This window comes from Ostrea edulis, chromosome 1 (genome assembly GCF_947568905.1).
Source record: "Ostrea edulis chromosome 1, xbOstEdul1.1, whole genome shotgun sequence".
Classification (NCBI taxonomy): Eukaryota; Metazoa; Mollusca; class Bivalvia; order Ostreida; family Ostreidae; genus Ostrea; species Ostrea edulis.
The window spans coordinates 64,462,812-64,486,391 of NC_079164.1; the positions used below are offsets into that span (position 1 = coordinate 64,462,812).

General features: G+C 33.9%; 1 protein-coding gene across 3 annotated transcripts in view; it reads right to left on the reverse strand.

Moving 5' to 3' along the window:
• LOC125647156 (beta-1,4-galactosyltransferase 1-like) overlaps window positions 1-23,580 on the reverse strand; it is a 94,198-nt gene that overhangs the window by 15,146 nt on the left and 55,472 nt on the right. Inside the window, exons 1-2 of one of the 3 annotated variants that reach the window (XM_056156546.1) lie at window positions 18,600-18,770; window positions 9,725-9,894 (exon numbers count right to left, since the gene is read on the reverse strand). The exons of 1 other annotated variant lie outside the window; for it this stretch is intronic. In XM_056156546.1, coding sequence (XP_056012521.1) covers window positions 9,725-9,894; window positions 18,600-18,625 — 196 coding nt within the window. In that variant the 5' untranslated portion in view covers window positions 18,626-18,770. Of the gene's footprint in view, window positions 1-9,724; window positions 9,895-18,599; window positions 18,959-23,580 lie in introns of those variants that run through there. One more of the 3 variants, XM_048873847.2, reaches the window with a different exon arrangement.

Consider the following 23,580-nt stretch of genomic DNA (forward strand, 5'->3'; position numbering starts at 1 on the left):
TCTATATGTATAGCTACAAAATAATGTTTATGTCTTAAAATGCTGAGTAAGGTCACTGCAGCTAGTTTTTGCTGTATCATATTTAAACATAAGGCAATTGAGTATGAAAATGTCATTTATTCAAATGACGAACTAGATAACAAACTACTAACAAGGGGAGCACACTCACAAACAATCCACTGATAATGTCACTGAAATGGAGAAAGAAAGCCAACAATGAAAAAATAATTCAATATGTCTGATTCCCAAAATTTATCCAAAAAAGTCTACATCAACAACAGTAAAAAAAAAAAAAAAAAATAACCCTACAAAGATGCAGCGAAAAGGTGGCATATCAAAAATTTGAAACGGGACTAGAATTGGCAAATTTCATGACAGGAACGAAAGGGTGGATGGTGGGTTTAAAATACAGATCGCACTTTATTTGCAGCCAAGTCTGCCTACGGGCAAGTCAAAATTGTAGAGTGACGATAAGTTGGAGTCACGTGGTTAATTACTGAACGCTGATTGAATAAATACTAACAAGGGGATCAGACTCACAAACAATCCACTGAAAATACCAATGAAATAGAGAAAGAAAGTCAACAATGACAAAATAATTCAATATGTCTAATTCCCAAAATTTATCTATAGAAGTCTACATCAACTACATGTACAATTAAATACAACCTTACAAAGATGCAGCAGAAAGATGGTACATAAAAAAATTGGCCTCCAGATGAGATCAACAGATCACACCCCATGCCATCCAAGGTGAGCTTGCGCATTTTTTAAAATTTAAATGTTTAAAAAGTAAATTTTATCTTTGAAAAATAAAAAAATACATCAGGGTATGCATGCGATTCTTCACGCCGGTGTAACATTAAATAGTGACCCTGTTGAAAAACGACCCTAGGGGTAATTTTTCAACTGATGTTTGATCAATATTGACCCAGACTGTTAATTTAACTACCCTCCCAAGCGTGAAAATTTGAACCTTGTTATAAATATAACCCTTAAAGATTTTCTGCTGGGGTCAAATTTTATTAAAAAATAACCTTAAATGTACAAAATCTTTTCTGTACAGTCTGTTTCGTATTATCTAAGTAAGTGAAAACAACCCGTCTTGTCATTTCATCGTTACTTGTTTTTCTAAAACCGTTTACTTAAGGTAATTCCCCATACCACGTCAAATAACGTTAGAAACGTTATTCACGAGTCACGAACGTTATCACACGTTCAACGAACTCGATGTCATTTTTGGTGAATTTTGTAGACCGTATTAGGACTGATTGTTTGAAAGCAAACAACAAAAATTTAGAACATACGAATCGCAATAATACAAACAAACCGGTTTTATACAAGACAACGCTCGGGAGAGAAAATGCTTATATAGTAATTCCCGTGAGATTTCTGCAAATATTACAGATTATGATGTTAAATCGTGTTGCCAACTTTCAATGTATCTATTGTAGGCCATTTCTTTTGTGTGATTTATGATCATTAATGACGGGTAGAAATATCGAATCTCCCATTCAACAAAATGCAAATTTTTGTGTGCTACATGTACTGACAGTCACATATTTTTGTTATGTTTTCCCTATAATTTATTTAAACCTGAAAGAATACGATCAATGTCGTCATGATCTAAATAAAATATATGCATAATCTAAAGCTATACCGACATTGCAACCCCCCTTGTAATATTTTAAAATATTTATTTACACGACAAAAATTGCTTTCGAGGCCCTCCGAATCCATAATAAATGTGCATATACATGTACATGTATGTGCATATCTCTGTTGTGTCTAATGATTTCAGGGTGTTCAATTTAGATGATACGCTGACAGATTTGTCACATATTCCTATGCCTAGGTGTCGTACGTTTGTGCTCTTGTACATACAGTATGGATCATGAGTGTTGTAATGTAATTTTCTTTTTCTGGCCGGACATGACCTTTACTGATGTTTTGATTAAAACGTCTCGGAATGTACGCGGTAGTTACATGTCGTTAAGACTCGCATCGCATGGCTGAGTCGTATTGTTAAAAACTACCAGGAAATAAAAATTACCAAGAGGATGAGGAATGCAGAATTCGGGTGTTTTAAAATAGTCGAATTTCCCAAAATTTGTAACTTGAGCATAAGTTAGCATTCTCTGAATGAGCGTTTTAAAAAATGTAAAAATCATTCTGATCTACATAACTTTGTTCCAACTAGATCTGGCGACATAATTTTATTTTTTCATCTATTGTGACATGACGTCAGTGTTCATATGACGTAGGCTATGGATTTAGTAAGCTCCATAGTAAAGTTAGGATTTTTCTAACTTCAAGCCCGATTCCTAAAGCTTACGGCAATCAATGATAGTGGTTTTTAGCTATTTGAAGTTTTAATGTTTTAAACTGTTTTTCAAAAACCACCCTGTAATATTTCTTGAAATGGTAATTTAGTAATGTAAATGATGAATGAATGTTCGCAGAAATAGGAATTTTAGACACCATTTTCCAATATGCGTTTTTTCAAGGTTTTTAACCTAGAGGGGGTCATTGGGCTCTCAAATTATCCGATACCCTATTTACTTATTATATCAAATGATTGCTGGAGTGTAAAGGTAAAACATATTGAAATGTTTCAAAAATCTGAAGGTTTTTGAAAACACAATTTTCCGGATATGGCAGGCTATGATTAGTCAAAATTTGACCACTATATGTGCATTTTCATCACCTTGAAACCAAGGGCATGGTTCAGTAGATGAAAAATTATTGAAAACAGTCAAATGCAATACATTTTCTTCAATTCATATGAAAGAAACATATTTCTATCGTTTAAATAAAGACAGTGCCTTAAAATCTATGTATATTAACACTGCTTGTTTTAAAGTGGTGTGTTCTATTTTTAGAAGTGGCTGTAGTCTGGGAAAGGCCGCTAAACATATTTTTCTTCGGGAATTTGGTCAATATACATCCTCGACAAAATACATGCAAATGTTGATAGAAATCTGTAGGTTTTTCAATATTAAGATGTGGTATGGGGAATTACCTTAATGCAACAACGTCATAGCACATCAGTCACTATGACGTCACACACACCCATTCAGCAATACATTTCGCGACATTCTCCAGCCACAGAAAGTGCATATAGTTATTATAGTTAGTAAGTATATTGTCAATGTTCGGCAAGTAATTTGCGACACTTTCCCGGCCAAAAGTTTGTAACAGTTTGTGTAACAGCTTTTTATCTTTCGGAAAAAGTCTACATTATATAGCAGTTCATAAATTAAGTTCGAATAAAGTTCTATATCAAGGCATAGTACGTCTCCATAGTACACACGGTTCATCACAAAGTGAGGTATACTTAAGGAAGTTCCAGAGGATAAAGTTTGGTAACTGGTCGCGTTGTGATTTTGTTTGAAGCAGTGTGGATTTTTGCTGCACGTGCTTATCCACCGTTTCCTGTAATGAGTTCATCTACCATAGTTAACTTCCATTTTGTACGAGGCATATTATCGTAGACTTGAACTATGTCACCAACCTTAATTTTGGTATCGTTGTTTCCCGAAAATTTATGAAACTCACGTAATCCCGTTAGGTATTCCATTCTCCATCGTTTTAGAAAATGTTGTAGAACCAATTCTTATCTCTCCAATTCTTTATTTGCTTCGGTATGTATGATGTTTGTATTTTCCTGGGAGACTGACACTAATGGTGTAGCTTTCATTCGTCCATATAAGAGATCAGATGGCGTTAACGGCTGTAAATCTTGAATTTCATATGAAACGTAGGTTAACGGTCTGTCGTTAATAACGGTTTCTATTTCGCTTAAAATATTACGGAGGTTTTCGTCGTGTATTTGAGCTTTCCCCAGGACCTCTTTCAGTGTAATCTTTGTCATTCCGATTAGTCTTTCCCACCAGCCGCCATACCAGGGTGCTCCTTTTGAATAAATTTCCAGTTAATGTTGCAGCTTAGAGTTTGCACTATTTTTGCATGTGCAGATACGAATGTTGCGGCGTTGTCCGAGAACATCGTTTGAGGGGAATTTTTACTGCTCACAAAACGTCTAAATGCCAGAATAATTGAATCCGTCGATAGATTTGGAAATGAATAGCTCGAGTCCACGCACATGTAAAGAGACAAATGTACATTTTCCGTTGAGTACCATTGTCCTTTACATATAAGGGTCCTACAAAGTCTACAACTGTAGTATGAAATGGCACAGAGTCCGTTACTCTATCCTGTGGTAGATGAGGTGGGTCAGGTTTCGAATATGGTTTCCCAATTATTTTTTGATAAGGAACGCATTTTCTCAACAAGTAATTCACGCATTGTCGAGTCTGTGGAATCCAATATTTCTGTCGAATTTGAGTAATCGTCTGTGATGATCCCGAGTGTAATCCTTTGATATGGGTATCCAAGACAAGTAAATCGGTGAATTTATGTTTTTTGGAAGCAGAATTTGAAACTTTATCTCATCATTTAGTGGTGAATTTCCGATACGTCCTCCACAACGTAGAATTTTAGAGTCGTCCTGAAATAAACGCAATTAGTTTATTAAAAAAGATTTGTATATTTTCCGCTTTGAAGACGACAAACTGTTTATTTCGGAATTCGTGAGTCTGAACTCCGAGAATCCAATGTTTCAAAGCTGAATCGATTTCCTCAAACGATAATTCCTCTGCCTTTGAGATATTAATTTTTCTCATCCTCAAATTGTATCTCCGTTTCGTTTTACAATTTGAGATAAAACGCAACACATAGGCGGAAACGCGTAGCAGTGAATGTAACGTATTGAACCTGGTGATGTTGACGATCCTATAAATTCCAGTCGTGTTGATATTTGTTAAGGTGACAATCTCATCAACATATGTATCAACTTCCAACAAAACTGTGCGATTGTGAGGTTCCCATACTGGCCATTGATCCCCTTGTTAGTTAACCATTTTGGTCCATGGCACCATAACCCTGCCGTTTTCAATTGTTCTGCAGACAAACCACGAGTTTGTAAATCAGCAGGGTTCGTATCCGATGGTACGTATTTCCATAAATGTGGCGCATTAAGCTTTGAGATTTCACTTTTTCGGAGATTTTGGCTGTCATAGCCAATGTAAAACAACTTGACTATCGCTCCAGTAAGTTACTGAATCAAAATCTAGGCCTATACTTTGTTGCATGTTGTTTGCTAATCTGGCTCCTATAACAGCGGCCATCAGTTCCAGCCTAGGAAGAGTGATATTTTTCAAAGGTGCAACCCTGTTTTTTTGCTGTTATCAACGTTGCATTTTCTCCGTTGCAGATATACATACACGCTCTTCATGCTTTTTCACTCGCATCCACGAACACATGTAGCGTAGACGGGTGATTTCGAGTCGATTCGTTGAAAAAATGTCGAGGGAGTTTAGTTTCCGCTAATGCCGATTGTATATCTCGTGATATATCAATCTATTTCGAATGTATGTGTTCCAGTAAGATCTCATCCCATGACAGTTTTTGCTTCCAAAGTTGTTGCATCAACAGTTTTGCCTTATCGTAGCTGGTCCGAGAAGTCCAAGTAGGTCAAATATAGAGGATGACTGACGTAGTATTTCACGCTTGCTAATAGATCTTGACTCTGTGTTAATGACTTTCTTGGCAAATGTTAATATGCCCTCTGGATCCCATCGCATTCCAACAATTTTTGTTTCCAAGTCTTGATTTTTTGAGTTTTCACTGTTCCTGAAGAACTGTGCTGTTGGAGGCCCAAGAACACAAATTAAATCCAGCGTCGGACAACAATTTTCGCGATTCGTGAAAACAATTTCCGAGCATAATCTTCTGTGTTAACACTTGTTAGTATGTTGTCAACATAAATGTCCCGTCGTATGGTATCCGCTGTTTCCGAAGGATTATCTGAAACGTGTTTCATCGGTGTTGCCCTCAATATGAATGACGAACAAGTTGCTCCAAATGAAACAGATCTAAATTTATACGCAATGAGTGCACTGTTTGGATTTCGTAGATCTTCAAACCATATAATTTGCATTTCTTATCTGTAACCCAGCAATACACTGACTTGCTTCACCAATTCAATGAGATTTCAAATAATTGAATTTCTGTGCGTTTGTTTAACAAGTCATTTTTGTCTATAGCTCTCTCAAAGGAATCCCAAAACGACTTCCAGTTTAACAGATTCCCGTCGAATTTAGTAATAATTAGCTTCGGCAGTTTGTGAAAACTTGAAGAGTGGTTAATGCCGGATTATGTTAAAACTCCCTGAATTATCTGGATAAAGATTCGAATTCACGGGCATGAAGATTGAAGCGTTTGTATTTAACGATGATTTTGACAATCTCGTTAATTTTGAAATACTTTTTCGAATAATTAAATCATACTTGTCTGTTTTTTCTATTTCGTTGTCGATCTCTTCTTCCGTTGTGGTCTCGATAATTTCACTGTTCAATTTGGACAACAGTTCATGTTTCCGATGTAGTGTCTCGATGGTTGCGGTGATTTCGTCAATAGCTGTACATTCCTCGATTTCCTCGTATTTGTTGACTATTCTTGTAATTGTGCGTCTGTGTCCGCCGCGGACAACCTCAAGATTCGAACTCATAGTCACGGCACCAAATGTTTCGTATTATCTATGCTAGTGAAAACAACACGTCTTGTCATTTCATCGTTACTTGTTTTTCTAAAACCGTTTACTTAAAACAACAACGCCAAAGCACGTCACAGTCACTATGACGTCACACACACCCACACAGCAATATATTTCGCGACACAGTCTATATCTCGGACAGTGGTGGGTTCATATTTGAACACTGAAAAATGACTCTTCGCGGATTATAAAGCGTAAACTGACCCAAACCTGAATATACTCGTATAATATGTCGTAGAATTAAAGTCATCCCTTAAAGGGAAAGGCAACCCAAAACTGTTTACATGATAAATGATAGGATTAATTATATGCTCCACTTTTTTGGCACTCTGTTTTTGGCTATATTTAGCTCTAAAACTTCATAGTTATTTCGGATTTCAAACATTTCGGTTGAGCATCACTGAAGAGACATTATTTGTCGAAATGCGCATCTGGTGCATCAAAATTGGTACCGTATAAGTTTTACATGGTAAAGATTTGTCATACTATTATGTTGATTTACGGCCTAGATAAGCTTCAGTACTAATTTGAAAACGTTAAAAATTGAAATTCCTGCTATATATAGCGGCTGCCATGATGTGGTACAGTTTTGAATTCAAGACCACCAAATTCAATAATTTTGACGTCACACCGTCTTCCAGTTTTGATGAGATTCTAAGATCACCAAAGATATGCATGTGGTAGATTACATACGAATACATTGTAAATAGGTTAATGCCTTCCTGTCAAGCAGTTAATATACACTAATACGAAGGGAAGATGTGAAAAAAGTTGTTTTTTTCGAAATTCCTGACCCAACCAAGTCATCTGAAAAGAAAAGACCGTGGCTATGTAAACTGTGGATCCATAATTTGCGTAATGACAAGTTGAGGTTCGAGACATTTTATATGAAGAAATGTATACCGTCTACCTGGTCTGCAACTCGACTGAACGTCTTCTCTTAATTTCTTTTTGCCAAAGAACGGGCGCAAATCTATACGGGTCCAAATTTAACTGTTCGTTACTTGTCGTGTTTACAGTGCTGCTGATGAAATACACCGGAACCGACGGTGTGACGTCATAGATTAAACTTCAATGGCCACTCTCTTAGCGGCGGGTAATTTAAAATATATGATAGATTGATATTGATTTAATTGTGAAGCAAGGAATGTTTGTTGTTAAAGACTGTCATTTACGATATCAGCAATACTATATTCAAAGAAGCAACAAGGTGGTTAGGTTGCCTTTCCCTTTAAATATCAAAAGTAAATTTTCGCTCATGAATTTATATGGATATTTTTTAAAAATGAAATATAAAATCAAGTTCATGCATTTGTTTAGCACGTAAATAATGTATTTCATATGTAGGTCACTTCCCAGTGTTATATATATATATATATATATATATATATATATATATATATATATATATATATATATCCAAAATTGAAATAGAGTCTCAGTAATCGGATACTAATATTTAAAAAATATGAAAAGAAAACACTGTCAGCAATATCGATACGAGGGATATCCGCTTGGAGGAATTAAAATTGTATTTATTAAGCCAAAAATACCCAGAACAACTTGTAGACGATGGAATAATGAAGGCTAAGGAGTTCGATAGGATACAGCTACTTTCAAACACACGATGTGCTAATGACGGAGAAATAATACCATTTGTACACACTTATAATCCGAGAAATCAAAACATCAATTCAATTGTTTATGAATTAAACAAGCTACTTAGGGAAGATGAACAAACAAAAGGCATATACAAGAACTGTCGTTTTATTAGCAGTAAACGCCAGCCCAAAAATCTTAAGAGAATACTTTGTTCCTCCCAATTAGATGACCGTACTTATACAGTGTCAAAGTGTACGGACCCTCGATGCGGTACATGTGACTACATTACAGAAGGGACCAGTTATAATTTTAACGGACGAGAATTTAAAGTTAATGCTAACATGTTATGCGATACAAAGGATGTCATATACGCCATCACATGTCCTGGATGCAAGGAATATTACATTGGTGAAACTGGCAACACTCTCCATGCCCGTGTACGTGTACATAAGCAGCACATCAGTACACCTGAATACAGACAAATCCAGTTAAGTGCACACCTGGAAACGTGTGGTAAAAAAGGATTTAACATTTTCCCATTTTATAAACTCAGATGTGCCAGTGCTATTCAGAGACGGGAAAAAGAAAAACATTTCATTGGTATTCTAAAGCCAAAACTTAATAGTCTTTTATAATTGCCTATGATTTTCCCGTACTTTTTCCAGATCATTGTTGTACATTATCCATGACGTTACAATATAAGCATTTAACGTTCCGTGAAAAGTGAGTTGAGCGCCCTTGGTAGTAAGTGGTCAGTAACAAAAGAGCTCGTACAAATATGTGAAAAACATCTATTAAATCTTGGGATGGATTGCCAGAAATTTTTCAGAAGATCAAAGGAGTGCTATAGGTTGTTGAGACCATGTTTAGCTAAAATCTTAGCTTTGAAATGTGAGTAATTTCAAAAAAAAAATTGAAGAACCATTGTTGATATGATTTCTGCTCACCCTGCTGATGTCGTTGTCGTTGTCGAATCAAACATTGATTTAAACTCTGATTGAAATAGTTTGTGTTATATGTGCTGAATGTGACTTGGTACTTATATAGACATACTGTATATTTGTGACATTGTGACCTTGATTTGTGTGATCAAAATGACCGAAAAAGCAGAAAACAAAAGGAATCTTAGTGACTTATCCAAGTCATTCTCGGATGTCGCGAGAACTCCTAAAAAACAGAGGGACGAGTCTGAGCCTGAATTCCCCAGAATGACTACTTCTACCCCAGTGTCTCAACGTGACCCGTCTGATTTTCCCCCATTACCAACGGTTAACAACCCACAAATCACCCATCAACTCGTCATTGGTATTGTTAGAATTGCTGTTGCGGTAAAATTATCCATTCAAGATGAGTTATCTGCACTAGTGAAACAAGAAGTGACAAAAGCAGTAGAGCCTCTTAATGCCAAAATGAACAAACTGGAATCCATGAACAATGATCTTCATCTTCAACTTGATGAACTTGAACAATATGGTAGAAGACCACTAGTAAGATTCTCTGGGATACCTGAGACAGCTGGAGAGAATACAACGGATTTGATCTTGGATGTGACCACTAAAGCCGGGATTTCAATCAACCGTGATGATATTGTTAATTCGCATCGGGTAGGGGCACCCACCAACCGCCATAGGACACACACACCTAGACAGATCATCGCAAGGCTACGTTCAGCAGACCTGAAATTTAGATTAGTGAAAAGCCATAAGAGTCTAAAACGAAATCCGGAGACAAAACATGTGTCAATCAATGAAGATCTGACGAAACGTAGAGACAAATTATTATTCCTGTGCCGTCAGCTCTGTCGTGAACAAGTGATTCTGCAGGCGTGGTCTTCCAACGGTAAAATTCGTATTAGAGATCACAGACAGAAAACTCACATCATCAGACAAGAGAGTGATCTATGTCCGTTTGGTCATACCCCGGCGCCAACTGAGAGCTGACTCTGAGTGTACCTATATATGATGTATATATTATGTCCAAGAAGTAAATACGACTACGTACAGTATTTTGAAATGCAATACCAATTATTTAGCTATTTTATGTTTATAATATTACTACACTGATAATATTACTATACCGAAAACAAATACTTTCATACTCACAAGTTTTCCAGTTAAAACTTTACCTTAAAATTCATATGGCCTCAAATTTCAATTATTTTGTCCTTTTTGTCTGCAATTCACCCCACCTATTTTCCTACCCTATATGTTTTGTATGCTTTATTTGCCATTGTTTTGCTGTTATTTGCATGAACTCATTTATTTTGAAATGTCTTGTATTACTACCAAGGTAGTACTGTACTCATGTGAATTGTTGCCTTGTATGTATTTGTGTTTTTTCTCTTTTTTCTTCCATACCATTTTGTTTACTTACAATCAAACCTTATGTGCAGTTTGTCATGCAATCATATTTATATATTCTAGGTCTTCAGAAATACATGTCTAAATATTTAAACCCTCAACAGGAAACATTTTCTATGATTGCAGCTACATATTTTCAAATTACATATACCACAACTTAGATAATGGGTAACTCCATTGAACAATTCCGAGCTGCAATCGGTCTTTTCTATTTATCAGGTAGAGGTACTTACAAAAGACAACGTTTTATTGTGTTACCGTTTTCATGTTTTATACATTTCCTCGAACACATTTTAAAACTACTCACTAGTTGTTTGACATTCATTAAGCTTAGATCTGTGTTTATCAATTTTTATCTTCAGTTTTTCATATTTGTTTTGTTAGCTTGCGGCGATATAGAGTTAAACCCGGGTCCTACTGCTGAAAATGTCCTTGACATATTACATCTGAATATCCGAAGTATTAGACACAAACTAGGTCATTTAAATTCTTTTGTTCATGACTTTGATATTTTATGTTTTTCTGAAACCCATCTAGATAGTTCAGTGAGCAACGATAAATTACTTCTTGACGGCTTTAATAAAATAATTCGTAAAGATAGAAATTGTTTTGGAGGTGGTGTTATGATATATTTGTCAAATCAAATACGCGCTACAAGACGCCCAGACTTTGAGCCCGCCGATCTTGAGTGTATATGGATTGAAGTAGATAACAATACCTGTGTTTATCATCTTTGCTGTATTTATAGGCCTCCCAGTTCCGACAGCTCTTTTTGGTCCAAACTTTCGTGGAGTTTAGACACAGTTAGCGAATATTCCGACAAAATAATTATAGTAGGCGATTTAAATGTAGATTTTCTTAATGCTCCATTATCACACAATATTCGTGAAATTAATTCAACTCATGGTCTAGTAAATAATATAACTGTCGCTACACGGAACCTGGCACTGCTTGACCCAATATTGACCTCTACAGAGATTCAATCGTGTGAATCGGGTGTATTAAAAATCGAACCGACGATCAGTGATCATAGTGCCACATACATCTCCCTCTTTTCGAACATAAAGTACAATCGTGCATACACGCGTAAAGTATGGATTTATAAAAATGCTGACTTTATAAAACTCAATTATTTAATTAAAAATTGTAACTGGGCAAATATTATCAACGGAGCAGATACTTTAGATTTGGCTTATGTAATGGTTCCTTAAATAGCATTATTATTGAAGAACAAGAAGTATCGGATATTATTACAATACTCCCAGTTAATAAAGCTGTTGGCCCAGATAGCATTAGCCATAAAATGTTGAAATCAACAAAAACTACCATTATCAAACCACTTACTATGCTATTCAACAGATCATTGTCAGAAAATATTTTCCCATCTTTTTGGAAAATTGCTCACGTCATTCCTCTTTTTAAGAAGGAAGACCCGTCAATAGTATCTAATTATAGACCTGTCTCGCTATTATCATGCGTTAGTAAAATTTTGGAGAGAATTATTTTCAAACATGTATATAATTATTTTCATAGTAATGATCTATTTTATCGATATCAAGCTGGATTTTTACCAGGTCATTCTACAGTTTATCAATTATTAGAAACTTATCATAGTATTGTTCAAAGTATTGATGAAGGGAAATCATGTTGTATGATATTTTGTGACCTGTCAAAAGCATTTGATAGAGTATGGCATAATGGTCTTATTTTCAAATTACAAACTTATGGTATATCTGGTAGTCTTTTACATTGGTTCAAAAGCTACTTATGTCACAGATCACAAAAAGTAATGTATAAGGACCTTTTATCGTCACAACTTGATATATTTGCTGGTGTACCCCAAGGTTCTGTTTTAGGACCTTTACTATTTTTGATTTATGTTAATGATGTTGCTGTAAATATGCTATCAATGTGTAGATTATTTGCTGATGACAACTCACTCCAGCAGTGATAGATTGGAGTGTGTTCCAGTCCATCGTCATCTAGGCTTATTATTGTCACATAACCTCAGTTGGTCTTTATACATTGATTCCATAGTTGATAAATCTTTTAAAAAATTAGGGCTTTTAAAAAGGCTTAAGTTCAAAATTGGCAGAAAACATCTGTCAAAATTGTATATAGCTTTTATTAGACCTACTCTTGAATATGCTTCAATTGTTTGGGATGGCTGTTCTGTTCACGATACTGATAAGCTTGAAAAAGTACAATTACGTGCAGCTAGAATTGTTACTGGTCTTCCTATTTTTGCATCTAGAGAATCCCTTTATTCAGAAACAGGCTGGCTAACTTTAAAAAGTAGACGTTATATTGCAAAAATGACTACCATGTTTAAAATTTGCAATGGTAGCGCCCCTGATTATTTAAATGAAATTATTCCACATAAACATGAAAATATATCCCTTTATAATACTAGAAACAATGATAAGTTTTACATTCCAAAATGCAGATTAGAGTTATTCAAAAAATCACTTGTACCTGACTCTGTAAAACAGTGGAATTTATTAAGTGTAGAAACCAGAGAAGCCATCTCAATCAATTCATTCCGCAAAAATATAATAACAGACATTACAATACCACCATCATATTACTCTTTTGGAAAACGATATATCAACATTATTCATACAAAGCTAAGATACAACTGTATACTTAATTATGATCTTTGTAAATTAAATATTACAAATTCTCCGTTTTGTACATGTGGACATACTAATGAAGATATATATCATTTCTTTTTTGCTTGTAAAAATTACTCCAGGGCTAGAAATTATCTTTTTAATCGCCTTTTCATGCTTGACTTGGTTAATATTGATACAAAATTGTTATTATGCGGTGATGTCAATTTACCTCTGCAAACTAATATAACTATTTTTTCAGTTGTTCATAAATTTATAGAAGAAACTTGTAGATTTGTTTAATCATTGTACATTATACCTGTTAATTATTACCTTGCATGACATATTGTAATATTTTAGGAGAGGGACTTGTAAGTTGTCAGAACTTGTTCCCAATCCTTTTGATTTCATCAATAAAATATGTTCAAAACAAAACGTTCCGCTTACTCCAATCACTGTTACTATGATACTGCTATGTATACATTTTTGTAAAGCTTCTGAAGATATAATGAAAGCGCTAAAGCTTTACGAAGGATTTCTGTGTTTTCTTTTCATATTTTTTAAATATATATATATATATATATATATATATATATATATATATATATATATAAAACACTTATCGGTATTTACAATATCTCCAAAAAAAATTAATATAATAATATGAATATTTCATATACAGTATGAAATTTAGTTCATGTTTTTGTTTTGTGTGTGTCATAATATTCCTTTAATAAACCAATTACATACTGATCAATTCTTGCAAAATACAGGTCCATGCCATATGCATAATATGTAATGCACATGGCATATTCGCCACAAAAAACACCGTATCAAATACGGACGTCTATTCAACAGGTATCGGAGATGTGCACTTACCGAAAATATTAGATTCTCTTTATTCTGATAAATCTACGAAACAAAATGATAAACTCCATTTGTATCTCGTTAGAACTTTACAACACGTTGTCATTCCATTATACAGACTGCGACACACTTCACCCGTGCCAAATAGGGTGTCTTCAATCAGGGGAGATGTCAGAGTCGAAAATTGTTCCTGCATTGAATGCTTGTCTGGTCGAGGTTTTGCAGTTGATAGAAACCGGGAATCTAATCATATACATTGAGCATCTGGTTGGATATATTGCGTGCTCAATTCAAAATTTATCGATGATCATATACAAATTTGGATATACAAATAAGGGAATAATGATCGAAAATATACATCTGTTTAAAAATGCGGGTATTACATTTACAATCCATAATAAACAGTTGATTACACAAAGACACATATAAAAGGAAATATATAAACGAAAATATAGTTTTATTGTTTCATTAGGAACCACATAATTATTTACGGTCTCTGTATGTCCATATTCATTGATTGAACAGGAGAGAGAGAGAGAGAGAGAGAGAGAGAGAGAGAGAGAGAGAGAGACTGTCCTACTTCGATGTTCAATATCATTTCACAGAAGGAAAGAAAATTGATCACTGATATAATGGTAAGCTTACAAGCATTAAAAAATTCCAGCTATTTAAAAATTTGTTATTGACAATATATTAAAAACTTACAGGAGTTGATGCTTATAATTGAATTCATTACAAATTCAAAATATATATATATACCAGTTTAAACTGCATGTAGAAAATACTGACTTTGTATGTTAGAATAACGGGAAAAAGTAAATTGTCAAAAAAGTGGGGAGAGCAGACCAGCCCAGCCTCCCTGCCCACCCCAACCCCCTGTATACGTGCCTGAAACAACATATCAATTCGTGTTGAAAGAAAGGAGCATATTTGCATTTCATTAAATTCCAAAGGAGCTCGAATTTATGTGTTCCCCTATTAATTATTTTGTATGCAAGATTCGTTCCCGAATTTAGAATCATGCTTTCAGTCAGAGCAGAAATGAATTAATTTTGAAGTACATCTAGTTTGAATGCAGATGTGGGGTTCCTTCTTTTAATTTCATCAGACTCATTAGAACCCCCTCCCCCAAACTATGCAGCTTTGTTTTTATTGATATCTAAATCGGCATATGAATCCGGATACAAATTATATGATGTTTTTTCGTGATCATATAGATATCGATACTAGAAAATGTTTATACTCTTGCCTTTTGCATATCCTACTAATGCATTACAGTAGATTGACACTGTATCATATCAAATAAAACCTCAACACGAATTTTACTGATTTATGAATACTAACATCTTATCGAATACATTTGGATATGAAATTTCGACGTACAGCGGTATGTCTATTTTCAGAATATATCCATTGCGCCAGATCTACGAAATGAAAATAATCATTATGGCATGTTACAGAAACGTTAAAACACACATGCTATAGTCCTGCAATGCATGCATGCGATTTTTCTGAATACATGTATTTATGTATTCGTGAATGAAGTTCCTACGCTTAAAACTATCTTGGCCTTTATGCATTATGTTTTGTGATTTTGGTTTACCATTCCTTACACTGTAAATGAAGGAAAACTTGGTAAAGGGTGCAATTCTACACCATACAATTAGTATGCATGTATGTGTTGAAAAGTAAAATGTACATGTAATAACCAGACATGTATCGTCATTTTTCATGGGGGGGGGGGGGGGGGGTACAACAGGATGAAAAAAATGGAAAATTGGATTCTTCAAAATTTCTTGCCATTCAAAATAATAATTAAAAAAGATGAACGAAAACAGCAATAAAATAAAACAAAAAACCCAAACAAACCAAGATGTTTTATCCGATGTTCAAAGTCCTAAAGTGGGGGTGAAGGGTTAAAAGAGTCTTTTACTTTGACTGCCTCAATAATTTCCCCCTACACTTCATTTTCTTCCATCGTTGGGGGTGGGATGGGGTGGTTAGAGTCCTCTACTATGAGTGCCTCATAATATCTTCATTTTCTTAATTGGTGGTGGTGTGTGTCTTCTACTATTATATCAGAACTTTCAAGCTGGGGTCAAGTTTGGGGGGGTTGGGGGTTGGGTTGTCACCCAATATATTTTTTACTTGCATTACAAAATAACGGCCTCTCACTTCTGTCGGCGCGGGTTCGAAACCCGCTCGCGCCGGTTGGTGAGAAAGTTTCCCAGTTTACTTTCGGAAGGTCGGTGGTCTCTTCCCAGGTACATTGTATCTGGTTTCTCTCTTCCACCAACAAAAACTGGGTGCCACCAGATAACTGAAAAATTGTTGAGTGTGGCGGAAAACATTAGAAAAAAAATGGATATTGTTATCAAAAGTGGGGGACAGACACTCTTGTCCCCTCCCCTTGATTCTAAGTACTTTGTATTTGACCTTTGTATTTGGGAGAGGGCCTACATAGGCTATGCCTGTTGCCCAATCCTGTTGAGCTTCTCAATAAAATATGTTTAAATAAAAAAAACAATTCTATGTGCTTGATAACTACGCATATAATAAACTCTCAATTATTACATTTTGCATTACTACAATTTGCGTCGAGTTCAACGCAGAATGTAATAAAGCAAAATGGCATAGATATATAAGATCTATTGAGCGCCGAATTAGCATAAAATGAAGTAATTGAAAATAACATTATTTAAAGATATGTTTAATTTTTAATTATTGCGTGCTTTAAATGAATCAAATAAATCTGTATTATCAATTAATGAGAGCAATATTGAGTTACTGTTCTCTTATATTGAATTAACGATATCATTTGTCTTAATAAGAGCGCGATTATTACAAGATCATCGTTTGAATCTCTCTCTCTCTCTCTCTCTCTCTCTCTCTCTCTCTCCATACACTCATGCAGTGTTGTATATGCAAATTATCTTTCCACAAAGGATTTATGTGCCTAAATGATATCCTGATTTATAAATCTGCAATACTCTGACAAGTAAATCATACAGTATAAGGATTCATGCACAATACAGGGTAACTATTCTACTCTGATACTTCCCCTGATTGAAGATAGCTGATCGGCACGGGCTAAGTGTGTCGCAGTCTGTACAATGGACAATGTTGTTTACTGTTGGAATACAAATGGAGTGTATCGTTTTGTTTCATGGATTATGCTAATAAAGGGAGTTTTAATACTACTTTGAGTATTTTCGACAAGTGTACACGTACATTTGTACATCCTCGGTCCTTTACAGATATTACGAGTAGACCCAGGTAAATAGTCATCCGCATTCGATGCTTTTTCATGACGAGCGTACATGACCATGTCTTCTTTATACGTACAGTAGCATTTATGTATTTGCATTTTGCTTGAAGTAAGTGTGAATGGTATAGATTTTATACCCTTTGCTTATTCCGTTTCATCAATAGATCTAGATAATAGATGAAATATTTCTCCGCGTTTTTGTATAGTTTTGACATATTTATTGCAAATGTACGCACATTCACGTAAAGAAAAGACATTCTATATTTATTTATCCAAAGGTTTTAGAATGGTTTACTACTGTACGATATGTTTATTGTAATTTTGAGCACTGCATGGTGTTTCAAAACGTGATTTCATTTCTTCTTGATGTCCTATAAATTAGTATCGGAGATGTACGTGTTACCTGTCGAAGCTACCCGCACAGGTAAATCAAAGACACTGATGTGAAATGAAGCGTAGCAAAACTCGTCCCCTTATATACCATGCGAACCCTGATACATATAACAATAGAATATCCAACTAATATGGCTGATTAGCAAAGAAATATGGCGGACATATAGAATTATACTATATTTATTAATTCATGTCAGCTTTAAGTGCGAAATGCATTAAGGTCTAGCTGTATTATTATTTTTCTACTTATTCGAAATATTTAAAGAGGTATCCATTGACAAAATATGAGATCTCTTATAAGGTATAATTTTCACAGCACTAAATAAAGTCACTAAACAAGTATACAGAACTATAATTCAAATAAATTATCAAAATATTTTGCTAACTAAGAAAATGTCTGGTTTATTTGTATCTTTGGGATATAAAAATAATGCAAGCAAAGAGGAATTCACATAACGATAAGAAACTTACATTTTACTTATCATATATAATATTTTTTACAATTTTTAAAAAGGTTGATTACACTTTTTTTCATTTTTTTCTCTCTTTAAAATATGGCATACAAGCTACTGCATGTCATTTAAATGACCAAATAAATTATTGCTGAATGATCACCAAATTGGCGTAAAACAACTGGTCTACAAAATAATAATCTACACTAAATCCAAATCATGCTTAGATGATTTTAGCATTAATATCATAAAAATTTAACTTTCCCGTCAATAAATGTATGTACCAATTCAGCCTACTTGTTTTGAATATGAGTAACTACATGAGTGTAAACAGTAGGCTTCCATGACAAAATTTGGTAGAATTCCTCGTTCAGTTATTACAGATATAGATATACAAATTTCTTAATTTGAAAGATATAATAAACTCACCAAGAATCGGTGAATTCTGCGGACATCTACCTCTCCCATGATGATCTATAGTTATACCAGTTTCTGGAGGCGAATCAATTATCTCATAGTCTTTAATTAGCAGCAAACATAGTCTTGATAACAGTAAACACACTATACATATTACTAAAGAGAAGACAACAAATTTAAAACTTTTCATCCATACTGCCATTTTTCGACTGATTCATTCCGAATAACGTTTTCAAGATAAAGACAGGAAATTTTCTACTCTTGGTTTACCGGGTTTCGTTATCTCCATCGGTGGGAAATGATTTATATAAAATTCAACTTTCGGCAGCTCCCTGCTACAGAGTTGCTCATGCGCATTGTAACTTTTTCTTTCGCTTTGAATCCTGAACGGTTTAACAAATTCAGTCATGATTGCGCTAGCTATTTTCTGTGTGGTATGTTCTTTTTTAATCATTTGTTAAATTAATATGTTGACGGTGCTACCGTTTGAGCGAGCTTCATGTATGTACAGATTAAATTTTGTAATGTTCATGCTTTAATGATGATCAGGTTCAATTTAAACCCCGGGCACTGGAAGTTAATGTAAATATATAGTATGTGCATGTATAAAAATATATCCACATTTGGTATGGACCCCCCCCTCCCCTCCTTTTTTATACATGCACATACTATATATTTACATTAACTTCCAGTGCCAGTGATTTAAACAATATATCTATTGTAATGTTCATGCTTTGATCAGGTTCAATTTAAACAATATTTATTTGCCAAATAATCACATATATGGAAAGGAATAAGGACTCTGTTTTTAAGTGCTTCTTTTGTACCCAAGGTTACATGCTCTATATTCCTTTATACAAAAGTTACAGAAAGGGTACAACACAAATCATGGAAATTGAAAGTAAGAATTACATGAGGTGGCTCTACATAACCTAGGGTACAATGGGTACAGAAGGGAACATGGTATTAAAGCAGAAAATCCCTACAATACACATACACCATACAAGAAATATAGAGAGTTACTAATGCCAAGTGTTTGTATATATGTAAAAGATCAAAGGAAAGATGAGGAACTGATACCAAAAGTATAAATATATAAAAACAAACCAAACAATCAAACATTAAAAAATATACAAGATATTTACAGAATACTAAAATGGATTTGCAAACACCAAAAACAATCACAAAGTGTCTTAATTTACCTTTTATCACATTATCTACCTATGGAATGGAGTTCAGTAATTTCATCAAAGTGCAATCATATTTAAGATGCAATTATATATATTCAATCATTCTAATACATTAGACACTTTGCAGTGCAAATTATTTATAAAAGTCATTTCTTTTTGAAAAAAATTCTTTGATAGTAGAAATTGTCATAGATAATGGATTTTTATCAATAAAGTTAACTTTGCTGCTAAAAGATTAATAATTATAATCATTATTCAGATCAATAGTTATAATTATCATTCAGGATCAGAATTTGTATGCCTGTTACCTTTGTATAAACACTTTATGTTAGTTCAACAGGTTCAGAATTTGTCTGCCTGTTAACCGTGTCTAGGCTTATCATGTTTGCTCAACAAGTTTTCAGATTTGTGGTAAACTCAATAAATTCAAAATTTTGTCTGCTTGTAACAAGTGTTTTTCAAGTGCATATATTCTCTTAGTATTTGTTAACAATGTCAAAATTTGTTTCCTTTTTAGCTCGCTTTGTCTTCATTTTAAATTTTACACCATTACATATGGCATTTATACTTATTTGCTGTTTTTCAATCATTTCAATTACCCTGTTTTTAATTTTGTCCCAACCATGTTTGTTCATATCATATTTATGGTTTTATTTTGATTTTTTTTAAATTTTTAATTGTAGTTTCATTTTTCCAAGGCAACATCTTGAGTGGTGCTTCAACCCTTTGGGCTGATGGCCTTTTTTATGCACCACTTTTGTTTCCAATAAAGATTGATATGTATTCTATAGCATTATCACATCTGTGTTTTTGTAAAAATATTGTGGCTGGGAGACCACTGTTGTGTAATAAGTTATTGACCTGCATTTCTAGTCAAGAAACAGTTTATATGTCAACAATATCTTTGATGCTGGTTTGTCTCCCAGCCAATTCTTTTATTATTTTATGATTTACATTTTCTCGTCATTTAAATAAATGACAACTTTTACACTTCAACATGTTTTCTGTTATGATATTTGGAAACAAACAAAGCTGCTATGTTGCCTTGGATAATCAGTGAGGTTTTAACATAAAATAAGGTTTATTTTCAAATAAAACAATTTATGTTAAAATTATACAATTTTTTCCTTTTTTGATGTTGGAATGTTGTGTATTCTTTAAGTCATTTACAAAACATGAATTATTAAACTTGGAATAAAGAGTTCCCCCCAATTTTCTCTCTGTGATCCGTTTTTATCTGTTCCATAATTTTTATCAAAGCCCTTATCTGTCTTAGCCAATCAGATTGCCGCGCAAGGTATCTTATTTACATAATCCTTTGTTTACTCTGAGTGCTGCCACGAAAGTTTTTACTGAAGAAAAAGCAACCACCACCTCCACTCCATCCACCACAATTAGATATTTTGTAATTTTTCTAAACTTTTTTTTACGCACCTTTTGCCTTTTTTATGCACCACTTTTGTTTCCAATAAAGATTGATATGTATTCTATAGCATTATCACATCTGTGTTTTTGTAAAAATATTGTGGCTGGGAGACCACTGTTGTGTAATAAGTTATTGACCTGCATTTCTAGTCAAGAAACAGTTTATATGTCAACAATATCTTTGATGCTGGTTTGTCTCCCAGCCAATTCTTTTATTATTTTATGGTTTACATTTTCTCGTCATTTAAATAAATGACAACTTTTACACTTCAACATGTTTTCTGTTATGATATTTGGAAACAAACAAAGCTGCTATGTTGCCTTGGATAATCAGTGAGGTTTTAACATAAAGTGTCTTAATTTACCTTTTATCACATTATCTACCTATGGAATGGAGTTCAGTAATTTCATCAAAGTGCAATCATATTTAAGATGCAATTATATATATTCAATCATTCTAATACATTAGACACTTTGCAGTGCAAATTATTTATAAAAGTCATTTCTTTTTGAAAAAAATTCTTTGATAGTAGAAATTGTCATAGATAATGGATTTTTATCAATAAAGTTAACTTTGCTGCTAAAAGATTAATAATTATAATCATTATTCAGATCAATAGTTATAATTATCATTCAGTGCTCTGTAAATAGATGTACAAGATAGGGGTGTGTATAGTGCAAGCTTATAGGGTATATACATCAGTGGTATTTAGGGTTCTTCTTTCACACCTTTTCTACTTCAAAGGGCACACCTGTGGTAGAAGGAATGTAGGAAAAAAAGTCACAGGAAAAAAAGTCACCGATAAGAGAAAACATTTTGTAAATGTCAATGTTTTTAATTTAAATCGCTTCCACAAGGAACCTCCTATCAGAAATATGCCTTGACCCAGTATGAAAGTCATTTTTGACAAGGTCACAGGGTACTACATGTAAGTAACGTATTAAAATATGGTTTTAGCCATATACTTTGAAATGAAAAAAAATCAAAGCTTATACTTTAGATAAAGGTTACTTTGGACTTAATATAATTTAGTATGAAAACAACCTAATTTTCCCAATTTCGTGTATATAAAGATCTTTATAACACAATTGGAGCTCTTTCTCTCTGCTTATTTTTCTAACACTTCTACTGCACCAATCTAACACAATTATAGGTAGTGTACGGACAGTCTAAGACATGGGTTCAATTCCCATCACTACCAGAGTTGAATACATTTTTTTATGACTTATAGCTTAATTACAGTAATAAATTATAACACACTGCATGGCTTAATTTAACCTCACTGTTACATTGTTGTTTTTCTCTATTAAAAGAATTTATTTTATAGTTTTAGTAATGAAGTAATGATGATTTATTTTATAGTACCGTTGTAACCGTATTTACTTTCTTGAATTTAATGAAAACAAAAAGAATATAAGAATATTTCTATTTTAAGCATATTCGTTGCAGTATTTTTATAATATAGATTTTGTACACTGTTTGAAAAGATCTTCTTCGTGCTGTATTCATTTCTTAATTGTTCATATAAAGGACCAGTTCCTTTCCAAGGGGAGATAATGAAGAAAAGGCAAAATATATAGTGGGGTCATTAAAAAAATTTCTTTTGAAGAACCATCGTGGCAGAAAAGGTGAAACTTTTGTGAAAGCTTCCTGATATAATGTTGATTCTAAATAATTGAAAGCATCACCCCAGGAGTAGGGTGGGGCTACAATAGGGAATCAAAGTTTTACATTGGAATATATTGGAACAAATCTTAAACAATCTCCTTCCCAAAAGCAACTGGACCAAAAAATGGTAAATCTTATGTGAAAGCTTCTTGACATAATGCATACTCTAAATTGTTCAAATAATGACCCCTTGGTAGGGTTAATTGGGACACAATAGGGGATCAATGTCTTAATTGGACTATTTTAGAAAAAAAAATCAAAATCTTCCCCAAAAGCACTATCGATCTGCAAATCAAAGTTGTGTTGACTAAATTATTTTGTATTTTAAATTATGGACCCTGGGTTAGAGTTGGCTAATATCAGGATTGAATTTTAAGTAATACTTGTATACAAAAAAAGGAATCTTCTCCATAACTGTAAGGCCTGTTTGTCATATTGATATTAAGGCATTCCTATGTTGTGTGGATTCAGAGACCCCCTAGAGTTATGGTAGGGTCATAAGAATGGAGTCTCAAATTTTCATGGGAATGTAAAGGAGAAAATTCTTTTAAAAATCTTCAGAACAGCAGGGCTCAAGTACTCAGGTGAGCTTTGTGGCACATACACCTCTTGTTTCAAGAATAAACATTATAACTCATACTTAACACTTAAGTTGCTCCTGACCTGAGGGTGTGTCAATACCCTATCATAAGGTAATTGACTGAGGTTA